The sequence below is a fragment of the Nasonia vitripennis genome, chromosome 5 (genome assembly GCF_009193385.2).
Source record: "Nasonia vitripennis strain AsymCx chromosome 5, Nvit_psr_1.1, whole genome shotgun sequence".
Classification (NCBI taxonomy): Eukaryota; Metazoa; Arthropoda; class Insecta; order Hymenoptera; family Pteromalidae; genus Nasonia; species Nasonia vitripennis.
Genome location: NC_045761.1, coordinates 3,744,124 through 3,759,975, shown reverse-complemented (window position 1 = coordinate 3,759,975; position 15,852 = coordinate 3,744,124). Strand labels below are relative to the sequence as shown.

At 46.7% G+C, this 15,852-nt stretch overlaps 2 protein-coding genes across 3 annotated transcripts in view; one reads left to right on the top strand and one right to left on the bottom strand.

Moving 5' to 3' along the window:
• The window catches only part of LOC100121996 (protein artichoke), a 113,824-nt gene that overhangs the window by 68,393 nt on the left and 29,579 nt on the right, over positions 1–15,852 (bottom strand). The window contains exon 1 of one of the 2 annotated variants that reach the window (XM_031932234.1): positions 755–837. The exons of the other annotated variant lie outside the window; for it this stretch is intronic. The gene's annotated coding sequence lies outside the window, so the exon portion shown is untranslated. Of the gene's footprint in view, positions 1–754; positions 838–15,852 lie in introns of those variants that run through there. 2 annotated transcript variants of the gene reach the window in all.
• Positions 761–2,195, top strand: LOC100122040 (alcohol dehydrogenase). Its single transcript, XM_001605595.5, has 6 exons — positions 761–1,044; positions 1,125–1,260; positions 1,330–1,436; positions 1,514–1,687; positions 1,761–1,915; positions 1,994–2,195. Exons 1-6 carry the CDS (start codon positions 952–954, stop codon positions 2,130–2,132), a joined length of 804 nt encoding a protein of 267 aa, XP_001605645.1. The 5' UTR covers positions 761–951; the 3' UTR covers positions 2,133–2,195.

Sequence of the window (15,852 nt, the reverse complement as noted above, 5' to 3'; positions counted from 1 at the left end):
TTCGAGTCGACCCGCAGAGCGGACGGTATTACTGTATTTCGCGTTGCTTTCCGATACGTATATATATGTATGTATGTATATGTATATATATATATATATATATATATATATATATATATATATATATATATGTCGATTTCCGAGGATTAAGCCCTGTCAGGCCGATAAACCAATTAGGAGTGTTGAGTAATTTTCATGGTAGGCAGAACTCGCGGCAAGAGCCGGTTGAGAGATATCAAGAGCTTGGGGAATGGATGAAATGAGAGGATATGTGTCAATGCACGGATGCTTTCGCACGTTCGCGCTGTTAGTCTGACATGGGAAAACTTATTCGTTGACAGCCGGCTTTGTTCATTTGTTATTGGTAATGTGCAACAAATAACAAACGTACTAAAGGCTTGCAGATTGCATATGAAAAGAAAGTTATTTTGCATGCGAAAAGTGTACATAATGGTACTTCACAATGAAACTTATATTTTCCTCAGTTGAAAGTCTATTCTTGAGTGTAAGATAAGATAACAAGTTTTATTTCATTTATTTGTACACAAAAATTGAATGCCGATATTAATCTGTATAGTTTTGTTTGTCATTGTATTTGCTCACGTATGCCAAGAGTTCTATGTTTATCAATGTAGGTCTAAGAATTACACGGATCACGAGAAAAAAATGTAGTCGGCGAGATTTAACTCCGAGATTCCAAGAGTGACATATTTAAAAAAACCTGAGTTAAGCCACATAAATAATCCATACATACCTTTTCTTATCACTGACTCACTCCATAATAGTTCTCAACAAGAGCGTTGCAAACAGTACTTCTCTCTGGCGTTGTGGAGGGGCGACTGGTAATACCAGCCAACCGAGCAAAGCCCTCAGTCTGGCGTAGAACGCGCTAGCGATCATTTTCACGATTTTACATATCGAAGATTGCGCAGCGGCTCTGGAATATTTGAAATGGAAATCAAAAACAAAGTTGCTATCGTAACCGGTGGAATCGGTGGCATTGGCTTGGTAACGGTGCAACACTTGATAAGAAGCAAAATACAGGTGGGTTATTGATGGGTGCTTAATTACAACAAGCTTCTACAAATTCATTATATTAGCACTTTTTTGTGTTGGAGTATTAGTTTGTAGCTATAATTGATTTGCCGAAATCCGATAGCGAAGCAGCAGTTGCAAACTTAAGTAAGCTGAATAAAGAATTCGGCAAAGGAAGCTATCAATATTATTCTTGCGACCTTACGAACATTCAAGAATTCAGAGGTGATTGATCTATGCAGCAACAATGTATTAGATATTCGGCGATTACATACGCATGAATTTTTTTTCCAGCAATTTACGAGAAAGTCATCGCGTTGAAGAAGTACGTGGATATACTAATCAACGCTGCAGGTATTCTCAACGACAATGCTATGAATTTATGCATCAACGTCAATTTTGTAAGTAAATATTCCACATTATATTCAGAAGCTACATCGTATCTCTTAAATGGTACTAACATAGTTCGCAATTGCAGACAGCAGTAGTGAATTCTTCAATGATTGCCATTGAACACATGAGGAAAGACAAAGGTGGCAAAGGAGGTGTCGTTGTGAATGTGGCATCAATCGCGGGCATTGTGGACTTCCCTTACAATCCGATATACAATGCCACGAAACACGCTGTTGTGGCTTTTGCAAGATCGCTCAAGGTATTTGCCAATTTTCTGATGGTACTTTACGATAGAAAAAAGTTCGAATCTTTCTCGAATTTTCTTTGATCAGCCCCACAACAAAATCATCGGCGTCCGAGTTGTTTGCATCTGTCCAGGTGTAACGGACACTGGTCTGGTGGCGTTTGATCATCTGTACAAGAGCCTGTTTGATTTCATAGATCCGAAAATCGTCGATGATTTTAGAGATAAAGTCTGCTGTCAGAGGTGAGTATAGGATTGATGCCTATGTATAAATCGTTAGACGTATAGCGAAGTGCGATTTGAACTATTCCATTCTTTCAGCCCGGACAACGTAGCTTCGGCTATCACGAAAATAATTTTGAAAGGAAAGGACGGCGCTGTTTGGGTAGTGGAAAACGACGATCCTCCGTATGCCGTTAGAGAAATGCTCAATGCCCAAGAGTTACGCGTCGACTTGTAACGACAACTCAATGCATTTCCATATCATTTGTCATGAATAAAATTAAACTACTCACAATCTCAACGCTCTCAACTCGATCGCCAGCTCGGCGGCAAAAAGTACGCACTCAACGTCCCGTCCGACGATAAATCAAGCCGGCTGCGTCAGTGCAGGCTCGCTCAAATCGACCGTCGACAATTTTCTTCTCTTCATCCGTATATGTATACATGTATACGCGCGCATACCTACAGATTGCGAGGGGTACTCGCTAAATCCGCGTATAAATTGCCCCGTAACATCCGCTGCCGCGGCAGCGGCTCACGTATTATATACGTGCGGCCGTGTATATAGCGCACGATCTCGAAGCCCAAGATAATTCAGCGGAGCGCTTGGCGGAGGCCAATAAAAGCTCGAAAGCTACGGAGTGCACGCGATCATTACCCCGAGCAATGCAACGCTCCTTCGATTATACGCTCATTTTCGACTCTCTCTTTCTCTCCCGACGGTTCAGTCGACGAGTGAAAAAAGTCCTTGCGGTCGTAATCTTCGCACGATTACGTGCGTAGGTCTCGTCGCGCGATTTCAAGCTCACACACGCGCTGGCGTGGGAGTCGGCGCGAGCCATAAAATGGACTCGGCTCGGCGCGCCTGGCCGTGCACACATACATACATAGGCGCTGCACTGAGCCCCCGCAGTTCCGAGCTCGCGCCGCCGAGACAAAGGGGATAGTCAGCGAGGGAGAGATCGATCGACGAGTCTCCGGCAAAGTGGCAGAGCTGAATTACTGGATGACACGGCGCCACACGGACGATCGGCAATTTATAAAGTCATTTTGGCCGGCGGCTCTCGCGCAGCTTCGCCTTTGAGAAATCACTCGCGTCTATTAGAGCTCGATTATGCGCGTGTGCGAGCTTCTGGAGATGTATGCGCGTATATTGCCGATATGCGCTCCTCCGTATAGATATGCGCGGATAAAGCGAGAGCTGGATTTCTCGTATTGATATACTCGGGACAGGTCTTTGTCTGCGACTCGCGGGAGCTGCAGGCATAGATATTTATTACGCGGAGGATTCGGATCTCCTCGAAACTTTGAGTGTTTGATGTCACACTATTCGGCTTCGCATATTCATCGATTGATCGATTCGAGATAATTGGTTGCGTATTACATTTTTTTAACGAGTATTTATTTACAGTTTGCAATCTAGCAACAAACAAGCCTACATGTCCGTACGTTTGTCTGGAAATTTAGAGTTTTCGATTTCACGTGTATATCGACTTGAATACGGCCGCAACCACGACGACGTCTACGATCAATCTTATTCATGGAGACTCCCCTCTAATTATACGACGATCAACTCAGCGTCTCGACTGCAGACGTGCAGCACTTGAAGGATGTACTGGTGTGTGCGCTGTCGAGGAGGTGAGGAGAGAGAGTTTCCTCGCGTAACTCGAGGTAGGTTGTTACTCGATATGACGCAACGTCGTCGATATTAAACAAAAATATATCGAGAGAGCTCGAGTTTCATTAAGACCCCTAATTGGCGTCGCTTTACGTCATTTTACCTGCCTGCAATTCGCATCGAACTTTTGCAGGAATTGAAAGTCTTCAGCGAGCACGGGATTGAACAAAGCCGTAAAATAATTGCGAAACGCGAAAACAGATAAAATTTACAGTAGCTTTTAAATCTTCTCGTTCACGAAGGCAGCGCAGTCGAGGGCGCGAAAATATCAAAGCGCGTATCAAGACACGAGAGAAGAGTGAGAGACGGACGAGTGCCGGCAGTTAAAACGTCAACGCCAACGAGGCGCCGGAGCGACGATTGAAACGTCAAACTGGTCGCTGAAATTTATGAATGCCTGCAGTCATATTTACGCGTGTATGGAAATCGATAAAGGGCGAGATTAAAAACAACCTTGCAAGAGCGATTTCACGCGGGTAGAGAAAACAAAATTTCTTTGCGGGTCGAGCTTCGACTGGAACACGCGGGGAAGGCGGAGAATCGATATTCGCTGCTTAATAGCTCCGAGTAAATGGTGCAGATCCTGAAAAATTTCGAAAAACGGCTCGACAGTAAGAAATTCGTTTTTGATTGCGCGACGTCGGGCTCCGCTCATGCACCGCCGCGTCACGGTATCGACAGGGCCACGACCCAGAAAATTTCGAACATCGCTCTGTATTACATGTTCATTTTTATCACACATACACACACATATGGCAGACTGCCGGATACATGGACTCTCGAGTATACGCTCGAACACGAAGGGCGTATTAGCCTTTTGCTCCGATAAACATGTACATGCGCCCGCGGAGAGAAAGAGGCGGGAGGCGAAAGGAGCCCCGCGAGAATAGCCAAACACGATGACCTATGGATCGCGCCAGTCGAGCGTATCCGGCCCGCGTCAGCGTCGTCGCGCTCTTTGGTTACGAAACTTTTGCTGTGTACGTATGCGCGAAAGCTCGGCCGCGCACATGCACACGTGATTGATCGAGGTAATTGAAAGTTTTCCTTTTCCAAACTTTCTTTGCTCGCTCCTCGTTTCCTGCGCACCAGCTTCATGCACAGTCCAGCGTTAACCGATCGCCGTCCCTCTATAGGCACAGACTGCGCGGCAATTTTCGCGCTGCAGCTCGCGAGATGCATCAGATTTTTTCTTTTTTGCCTTGGATCTCAACTGTACTGGGCGTAATGTAGTGCTTTGCTGGACATCTATTGAGTTCTTCCAATCAGCTGCCTATGCATGTAGTCAAAAAAAAAAAAAAAAAAAAAAAAAAACAACTACACGAGTTAGTTGTTCCTGCGCCTCTTTGTTTGCCAATTTTTTTCGTTCGGAACGCGCGACTCTCCCTCACGTTTTGTTTCCCGCGCTCTTTGTCCGCGGAAGCGTCCACGTTGCTTGAAACTAGTTTCATTGTCTCCTCTTATTTCTGTGCTCTCATTCTACAAGTGCCGAGCTTTTTGGCGAAGCTCTTTGACACGCGTATTTCCAAGAGCTTTTCGATTATTTTTTATTATACCGGAAGAGTCGTTAAATCGCGCAATCCGCGATTCGACCGATTAGAAACTATTCGCGAGAAAGGGGCGACAGAAACTAAGAGGAGATAATCCTCCAGTCGGGAGAGTAGACGAAATTCTACCCCGGCATTAGAGATTTTCATCTTTGTCGAGCTCAGCCTGTCAACTCACAAACTCAACGTTCCGAGCTTTTATCAGTGCTCAACTTTCGTCGTGCTACTACTATACCCGTCCCTGTTTTTCTTTTCTCTCTTTTTCCCCGTCGCGCATGTCTGTTGACCCCTGGTGCTGCAACTGCAGAGTTCTGGCCCGTCAACAAGAATAATTTTCACTTACATTTTCGGACTTGACGCCAATGAGAATTGAGAGAAACCGATCGTTTGTCAACGAATTGCTTTTAATAGCGGAGCGAATCAAGGCGTCGAGTGCACACCGATTGGAATCGCGCACCTGCCCCTCCGACGATATAGAAACAATAATAACCGGCATATTATTCATGCCAGCGCGTGAGCGCACAAACACACAGAGGCGGACGGTAAATTCGATAAAACGGGGAAAAATCTAAGTCCCATCAATCATTCGAAAGGAGGGCACGCGCTCCGTTCGGCTTTCCATTTTTCTCCCCACCCCTCCGCATTAATGTGTGTAACGTATGCGCGCGTGTGTGTGTGTGTGTGAGCGCCGCGATTTTCACGCGCCCTCACGCATGACGATAATGAATTTATTATGCCCGCGGCCGCGAAAGAGCGCTCCCGGAGCGAGAAATGCCTATCGCGCGGCATGCGAGCCGCGGGTTTTTCGGTTAATATTGACGAGTCCTCGTCGTGCCAGGCTCTGCGTGAGCGCCCCTTCCGAAAAAAATTGGTTGCGCTAAAAATGAGCTATAAACGACGCGATACCGCGACATTATTTTGTGTATACGTGTTTTTTCCTGTGTTTACACGCGGGGGAAAAAGTTGGATGACATTTAGTGCGCCGCAGTCGACGCCACGCCATATCTTCCGTTATAAATCTAAATGTATAAAGCCCGCCCCGCCGCGCACCGCCGTCGGTACGATTTCAATAAAAAAATTTTATTGGAAAACTGCCCTAGCGTACCTATATAGTATGCATAGCGAGGTGTGCCCGGCGTTGAACTTTTGTTGTTGCGCCGGGGCCCCAATGAAAATAGCAAAGCGCCGCGTCTCTCTATTCGAGAGCTGGACATGATAATCTATTTAGAAAATCGATTGTGGCAAGGAATTTTTTTTTTGTTTGCTACACTGTACGGACACTGATGGACGTTCCTGCGACCTGGTTTATTGACGAGGAGAAAATAAAATATTGAGCAACAATATTGTAAAATGCGATTTCGAGCACTCAGCGGAACTGCTGCGCGCGCGAGTATCTGCGTTAATTCGTTTAATGTTTTTTTAATCATCGCAAAGAGTAGCACTGTACACACATACACTTTACACCGAGCAAATTTCGTTAATAATGTCGTTTGGATCGAGCCGATATTCAATTCGGGCTTGTAATGTCATCGGCTCGGCTACACAATGCAGCTATACAGTCTAAATTGATTAAAGCTTCGTAGTTGGGAATCGGGTAAAAAAGTTGAGCGGCCGGAACAGCGCTGAGTACACAATGAAAATTATGAGTACAAAGGCCTACGCTCCGATTAATTACGTTGTGTAAATTGCGTTCCAGCGACGACAAAAATTTCTTGAATTTCTATTTCGCATATCCAACATGCTCGGATCTCTCAGGTAAGGATTCTTTTTTCCGAAATCGTAAACTCTCTCGGTTGAAGGAGGGAGAGAAGGGGGTGCGAATGCAGCCAGACGCTTCGGGGTAAATCCGCTATTCAAAATTAAATCCAACGCGGCTTTGAAACAGGGCTGGCAGCCCGCCGCCAGGCTTAGCGAGAAATATAACCGGCGGTGACTTGAGCTAAATTGATCCGGCTCCGAGCAAGAATCGTCAGCAAAACTCTTTTAGATCTAAAGCAATAATAGCGTCTCTGCTTTTTCTGTCCGATGCATCCCCTAGCATAGCACCTGCTGTGAAAATAACGGATATAACTCAGTTTTCTATATGCGACCCCGACTTGACAGCGCGCCGACGAGGAGTCGCTGGCACGACAGTCGCGCGACACGCATCAAAAATCGCCGGCGGAAATGGTATATTCAATAATTTAATATTATTAGAGAAATGCGCGATGCCAAGGAGTCGTGTCAGTTTGCTTAATTCCGATGAGCCACTTCTTCAGAAATTTCCAGTCTGCTCGCAGCTTCCATCACCGCGTGCGCGCTAGACATTCGCGGAGGATTTTCTCCGCTACTTTGCCGCGCTACGTGATCTGCATAGCGAAAATTTCGCATGGCTCACGTATACGCGTCTTGTCGACTAGTCCACCGCTGCGCCGCCGACACCGTACAGTGCGTTACTGGCTTTGTTCGGCTCTGCATTCCGCTTCCCTGCTCGCTTTTATATTTTTCTCCCGAATAACTCGCGAAGCCAAACTTTCTATTCGATATTTGCAGCGAGCTAGCCCCGATAAATAAGAGAGTGCGAAGCTCCGATTTCTTCCTGGCGCATATATCGAGTCCTATGCATCTCGTCGCAATCTCACGCTCGATGTGCTCTCGCAGCGTCTTTTCTCGCGAGGCGACATTGTTCGGGTTGTCAGTCGGCGGTATAGCGTCCAGGAGAGAGAAAAAAATAAGAAGAAAAACTTTAGCAAACCGTTTTTTCTTCCGCCGCGGCGCTCATCCTTTTTTAATCTCCGACGGTGGCGGATGTCGGAAAACAAAAGGCTGCGCAGTTTCCAGATGAAAAAGTCTCCCCAAGATTTGTCTCTTCATACTCGGTCTTGCGAGTTCTCCCGCGGGAGAGAAAAGAGTGTTAGTTTACACTTGTTGGGTACATTCGGCCGCGAGGAAATGGACAAAGTTTTTATATTTATTACGGCACGCGCGGCTGCATTGTTCTGACAGAGTCCATCAATTGTTGTGCGGGATAATTAATTGTTTTAAATCGTCCGGAGCGCCTCTTGGGGATGAAACGAGTAGGACTTACCGATAGTCGAGCTGGCAGTAGTTATACGAGTTTGTTGTCGTAAAAATACTTGAAATCGTCAGCGCAGCGACATTAATGAAAAGCAAGATCGCACGACAGTCGTGCAGGTTTATAGAGCTACAAGTTTAGCTTACAAACCCGCCGGCGTTAATTTTCTGTCAAATTAATTGTCTCATGCGAGAACGAGTATACGACGTCGCCCGGGAGCAAGTAGTACTGTTAGACAGTCGGCGAAAACCGCAGGTCTCCACGTCTGCCCAAACGTATACGAGAGCGTTCGCAATCACAACGCCGGCTGCGCGCAGACTTCGTCCCGCAGCTTCCGGAAACTTTAAGCGCGTAAGTTTGAAAGCGCGCGCACCAGCAGCCACGTCAGGCGTAATGTTTGTCCGGATATCAGGTGAGTGAGTTTGAAGCGCGAAGCTTCACCTCGACATACTCGGGGACAAATACAACGTGGAGCCCTCGTCGCGCCGATCGCAACTCTGCGCAACGATATATTGTACAATTCAAGCGCGCGCTTTTCTCCACGTCCATAAGTCGCGCCCAAGTCGCGCGCAATCTGTAAACTGTACGGGCACGCAATTGGCGCTGCCCAAGTCGTAAATCGTACTTTTTATACCCAAGCTTCCCGCCCGCGCGCGGCATATCAGAGCCGCTGGCGTGCGCGCGAGCGCGAATTGAGTGCTTTATGGGTTTCGCCATGCAAAATAATACGGCGCCTCATTTTTCTCTGAAATATCGGGCCCGCGCGCTGAAATCTCCGCGGGTCATTTAACTTCTGCGATGCCCGTCTATATTTTTACGGCGAATTTTTTACAGACCCTCCTCGGGATCGAGCGGCGCGATAACGAAATAATTTTCTTCCCGCTGCTGCCGTGGCTCGACTAGCATAGCCCGCGCCTTGACCTCGTGTAGTCGAGCCAACTCGTCGTCGTCGTCGGAGAGGGTCAATGAATGTCCGTGTTATCGGGCGGCCGGACCGGCGCAGCTGTGCTAGTCCATTGTTGATCGAGACAGTGTCGAGGTAGTATGTCCTCTCGGAGACACTGGTGTCCCGGGGCTGATTACGCATGCGGATTAACGGTCGGCCACTGGCCAGCAGCGTGATGTTGCTCCTCCGCAAGTTCGTAGTAGACCGAGCGATCGAGAGGCTTGTGAGCCAGCTGACCTGGTGCTGTTACTCCGGTCGCATCAACACTATGCAGAGCGGCTGCGCGTCTGCCCTCCTCCCTCCGCGATTGTCCCTTATGGACACAAGGTATATGTCGCGCATCTGTATATACGTATACGGCCCGTCGCCGCCGAGGCCAAATGACACGATATCCAGGGCCGCCGCGCTGCGCAGCGCGTGTATACATGCAGCATTCGTACAATATACCGGGGAGGCGGTGGCGACGGCGGGCTCGCAATTCATTTTTATTTGCCGCCGCTATGCTGTACCGCTTCCGAATCGATTGCCCTGCCACCCATCCCGAACATCGAGCCGATCGTTCGTCCTGTGTGTTTGAACTTTGCGCGCGCGACTCGCGATTCCCGGTTTTGCTGCTGCTGCCGCTCGCTGCCTATGTATTTGCATTGGATAGCGGATTCTGCGAAACGCATACGCGCCTGCAGCTTCTGTCCCCACGCCTCGCTCATTAAACATGAATTATAATGTTTCAAAGTATGCAAACAATAAACGGCCAGGTACCCGCTCTCGCAGCAATCTGCGCGTCCGTGTTTGCGAGGAAAATTGTTGCGTATAGTTGCTTTTTTTTCAACCTAAATTATTGTTGCGCGCGTCGTAGTTGTTGCAAAGGGCGGCACCGTCAGGAAATTACGGGCGTTTTTCGCCAGGCAAGAGTTCTAAATTGTAATGCCGTATCGACCAGTCGCGGTGAAGGTTCGCCGGCGGGGAGGTGACGCGATTTATATGAGAAATACCGCACGGCCCGAGTCGATTTGCGCGACTGCAGCGACGAAAGCGAAAAGCGCCCGCTGAAAATTTTAATTTCGCCTTTCCGTATGTAGCGCAGCCTTCCATCACGCCGTAGTATAAAGTTTCGAGCCAGCTACGTTAGCCCGTTCGTACGCCTCGAGTCGATCGATAGTTGGACTGGAATTTAAAGGGGCGATATTATTTATGCTCTGAAAATAAATGCTTGGTATAGAATGGTCTATGAAATTCTTCTCTATTTCTATAAACGAGCATACTTTGGTATTTTAGATTATGACAAGATTTTGCAATTTTTCTTATTTCGTGAGTTATTTATCTCGCATTTCATTTTCTCTTCCATCCCCGTCGAAAAGTAAATTTTAATTTTTATTGCACCTTCCGCCGCAAAAGACTGAATAATCGATACGCCGATAATTAAGTCGATATAATTTAATTGAAAAATATGGCCACAGATAGACGGGGAAGGAGAGAGTGAAGAAAATATCAAGTTGACCTGCCAACTCTAAAAAAATATAAGTGATTAAATTCGGATGGATTTAATACTCTGCTCGAGAATATCGCATGGATTGTCAATGGTCACTGACCCATATTCGCATAATCAGACCGCTTTATGGCAATTCAGCGATTTGAAATTTCGGCGATCTGATGAGTTCGGCTGGTTGATATTTAACCACACACACCCACACCCACGCGCGCGCACACACGTATACGCACGCAATTCCCATAATTCTGTCGACTTCGCGCGCGGCGCTTTAGTTTTGCGTGCTAGTTGGAAGGCTTCCAGGCTTTCCTCGACTTGCATGCTCCGCAGCCGGCAGCGCCGCGCCGCTTCTAATATATACTTCGAGCTTCGATATGTATAAGCTGTGTGCGCGTGAAAATATTTCACGCGCCGCTGGCGCTCTGGAGCGTAACGCGACTGCTTTATAATACGGCCGCGCGAGCCCATTATATTACCGAGCGCGATTATTTATACCTTTATATTTCGAAACGCTGCGGCTTCGCCTCGTCTTATCGCCGGCGCGGCGGGGCTCTTTCGTCGTCTCGAGTCACTGAAGCCAGATGTCCCGGACCGTTCGACTGCTATTTTTCACCATGGATCGGGGGGTGATTCTTCGCTCCGCGGCCGCCGGTAATACATCGTCGCTAACTTTTTGAAATACTGTGTACCGAAGCTGCAGCCTGTAGAGCTGGTGATTAATCGGGCTTCTGCAGGGATTCGCGTTTCGAACAAGTTCGCTTTTAACTTTGCTCTATTACGTATGCTACACACGCGGTGTATCAATAATAAAAAGTCAATGGCAATAACGTCGCTCACTACCGCATCAGAAGCGCAGTGAGTGTTTTAGAAACGATTGCGGACTCGCGGTTCTACATCGATTACGGCAGCAATCGGAGTTGAAGAACGGAATGCAAATGTGCGCGTGCCCGGATACGTATCAGCGGGGCCGCGGGTTTTTATTATAAGTCATTATTACTCTTATGATTCGAGGCATGACTGTGTGCATGCACTGACCTAGATCCTCGCGTCGTCCGACCGAGCATCGACTGGTACCACTGACGCCGCGGCGTAAAAGTTCATGTTTCACGGTATACGCGCAGTCGTTAGCCTTGAACCAATGATCAAGCCAGCAGCCAATGAGGCTTTCTCTTGGCGCGGCAAATCGGGCGTGCAAAAGCGCAACCATCGCTTCCGAGTATAAGGCTCGGCTGTGGTGCGGCGCAAAAAAGCCGAAGCTCCGCGCAGACCAAACATCGAAACAATTGCCGTGGTTTACAACTACCGCTCTCTCGACGGTACTCGAACCGCGCGCGCGAGAGAGAGAGAGAGAGAGAGAGAGAGAGAGAGAGAGAGAGAGAGAGAGAGGTAGAGAGAGAGGGAGAGGGAGAGAGAGAGGGAGAGGGAGAGAGAGAGAAATCGAACGATATAGCCGAGCGATCCGCAAGCGTAACGTAGTTTTGCAGGTGAGCTGGGGCTGTGCGCGCGCGAGTTTCGTGCAGTTGCGCTGTACCCTTGTACACGGCGGCTGCAGCTGGGTATGGAGCAAAGCTACAGTTATCAATGCCGTCGCGAATGACTATATTGCTTCACGGTTCATCTCTTCCGAACAATATTTACTCTTTTTTCGCCAGTTTTTTTTTCATTTTGCCTCGTTCCGCCGCGCACGCCGTGTCTACCTCCAGCCACTGCTCTCTCTCTCTCTCTCTCACTCTCGTCCTCGTTCGAGTGTTTTGTCATTGACTTTAACATCGACGGCAGTAAATACCCACGGAGGGTGACTCCCCTTTCTCGTTTATACGCGGGGCCATCGAGACTTTTTAAATTTACCCGGTAATTCGGTCAATTGGGGGGATTTCATTTCATTCGCAAACATGGGCGCCGCAATAAAAGAAATGTATTCGCTTTGATTTCATTGTAACGCGCGCGCAATTCGGCGACCGTCTGCAGCGCGATGCACAAAATGCCGCTTCGGAAAAATGTTGGTCCTACCAATTGGATCAAAACAATGCGACACTTTGATTGCACAACTTTTTCAATACTATACAAGCAATTTTCATCAGATTCACTCAAAATCCATCCCGTTGACTCGGTTTCTCCGAATTTCCTTCATCTAATATTTACAATAAAATATTCAAGGAGCGTTCCTAAAAGGATTGATGAGACCGAAATAATCCGTGAACAGTCCGCAATCCCGAACAGATTTTTAATTGGTTTAGCGATAGCGATGCCAGTAGGATGAAGCACCGCTGATGCAGCTGGGTCAGCGTCTGCGCATCGACCGCCAGCAGCATCGTGCGGCACAGCGTCGGGCAATGAAAAAGCAGGAAGCGTTGAGAGGAAAGAACGAGCACAGCTACCGCTGCAGCTCAAGCAAAGCGGGCTGGTTTGGTCACTGACTGTATTATATCGACGTGCACGCGATGACCGCACTCTTCATGTATATAGAGAGAAAGAAAGTAGTGCCGCCGTTACTGTATATATACCTCTGATGACCCTGCACCACTGGCCAGGAGCAGGAGAGAGAGAGCGAACGAAAGAGTGAGAGGGCGAGGCATAACGTGCACGTTACCGCACGCTAGATCGATTGCCAAAGCAAGCCCTGTGCTCGTGTTCCACAGTACAAGTTTTCTCTTTCCTCTTCTGCTACTGCTGCTGCTGCTGCAGGCCCCAACATCGGATATGTATTCTGCCATCGACCTCGTGCTTTAGCGCAAACCACTGCAGGTAGCCATGTGTGTGTGTGCGGGCGCGTATGTGTTTGAGTACATACGAACAAGCCCAAAATCAAAAACTTTTCGGTAACAGCTCAAGCAAAGCATTAAATTAAACGCGAGACGTCTACTACTTCCTGTAATGTAAATGATTTTCAAAATCTGTTTTTTCGTGATTTAATTTCATGTAATTTAATTAAATATGATGTCTTTCGCTTAAAATGAAGAAACCTTTCTAATGAAACGTGTTTCGATTTATAATAATAATAATATTCATCAACAATAATATCAACTGGCGTGTATAAAAGAGTTAATAATTCTTAGTATTATTTTTGTGTGTAAAGGTCCTATCACTGTATACAGCAAATATTATTCTACAGAGTCAATTTTAACATTCTGGGATTTTTCTTTAGCCATCGTAGATATTCTTTACTAAAAAATGCACTCATAATTCAATATACGTAATAATACAACACATCATCTCTTCCCTTGCTTTGCTGCGCTATCTTTCATATTTTCTATTGCTCATAAAACATTACGACCTATTTTCATACTCACAAGTGCCGAACAATACGGTATGCATCATCGTAAATATTTCTGCGCATCCAAGAAAAGGTATCACGAATGAATCTTAAAATAATGCTTCATTCATCCTATCCATACATAGCTTTTCGCAATTTATTAATAATACCAAATTAACCATGAAATTAAAAAAACAATTTAAAAAAGCTGGGATTTGAAAAGTAGAGCTGGATTGTTTTAATGTAGTTAGCGAGTTTTGAAACAAAAATTCGTCACCGATATTGCCGTGTGATATTGCCTTAAGCCTGAACCCTTTGGCGTTCGCGAGCCTTGGAGCTTGACATAAAAGCTTTCAATGCAGTTGACGTCTTTATCGCACGGAAGCCCACAGGCACTCAACCCTCATATAACTTTTGACGTCGTAACGATGTCCCCTGCTCTCTTTCTGGCCGGCACGGCGATGCCTGAAGAGTGTATAGGCAAACCACTGCGCACTTGTATGGACATTGTGCATCATAATAACAGCAACCAGAATACGTAGAACTTAGGCTATAGCTTTTGTTAAGCATATAATTGGAGTAGAAGCAAATATCGAAGCGAAACCACATTACTTTGGGACTAAAAATTTATACGCTGATTGGTCTTTGAATATATCGCGTTACGAGAGCTATTTGCCTACTCAATTTCAAAATGAAGCGCAAATAACATGATCAGGGACTGATTGCTCGTCGGCAATTAATTGCAGTACTTTTTATGGCTTTGCTTATTCGATGCCTCCCCCGTACACTATCGAGTTAACCAAACAATGCAGCGGCATATACACAGCTTTCTGTATGTATAGATGCGTATGAATTTTGCTCGCTATCCGCGCCACCCTCTTCCACCTCTACGCTTTGTCATTACGTCTATGGGATCGCCAAATGCTGCATGTGGCTAGCCCGTTCTTGTTTTCACATGTTCATCGAATTACAATCAAACCAGATCGAATTACTCATTAACGGGTCGAGGACTGAACTCGAATTAAAGCGACAACGATAATTGACATTTGGTTTTATTAATTTATCCGCTTAGAGATAAGACAATTCTTGCAATGTTATGTTTGCATGTTCTTTCTCAGAAAAAGCAAAAAAAAAGCAGAAACAGTTTCAAAGAGGTCTTTGTGTTAAGTTTTTTGGGGGGCGAAGGAAGCAGGAAAATAATTTTGCGGATTACATTTCTGAAAGAATATTTTTAGAGCAAGATAACTTGCACAAAAGGCAATCGCGAGCTGCCGCACTAATTTTCGGGATTATTCTTCGCTGGAGTGGTAAAAAATAATTATGGCGCTTTGTTAAAAACTTAGCTGAAGAAGGAGTTTATGATGCACTCGAGAAACGAGGCCAGAGGGGCGTAATTGATTATATTTCCGTGAGCTAGCAACTCACTTCTATTCTTTAAAGGGTTCATTTTGATTGTTGATATGTAGGTTACACTGTGCATTAGCAGTCGAGTGCTGTTGCGCTCAGATGATCCGTATAGATAAAAATTCCGAAAGAGCGGAAAAAGCTACGGCAAAGGATCGAGTGGAAAAGGGTCAAACAATTTGATTCGTACGAATTCCTCGCAACAAGCGCTAAACGAGCAGTAGAGCTCGAAATTAAATTGACATGTGGTTCAGTCGCCCGCGGTATTCCTTTGTGTTCGCCGGCTCTGCCGGGACGCTGCGCATCCTGCAAGGGTCCCTGCCCCCTCCCTTCGTCTCTGCAGCTCTGGTCATGGCTCCGGTTCGACGGTTTGTTTGACAGTCGCAGGGAATGTCGGAGCGGAACTTCGCGGGCGCATTTCGTACGGCAACGGTTAGCCGGCGTGCCGCAACCCCAAATCTCAGCGGTTCCGATTGTTTCGCCGTACTGGATTCTTTGCCGGCGCTAGTTACCAGCCCGCGCGCACGTCGTTATTGTGCTGCGTCTTGCGCATTGAACCCTTTATAATTTCCAACCGCGGCAGCCATTC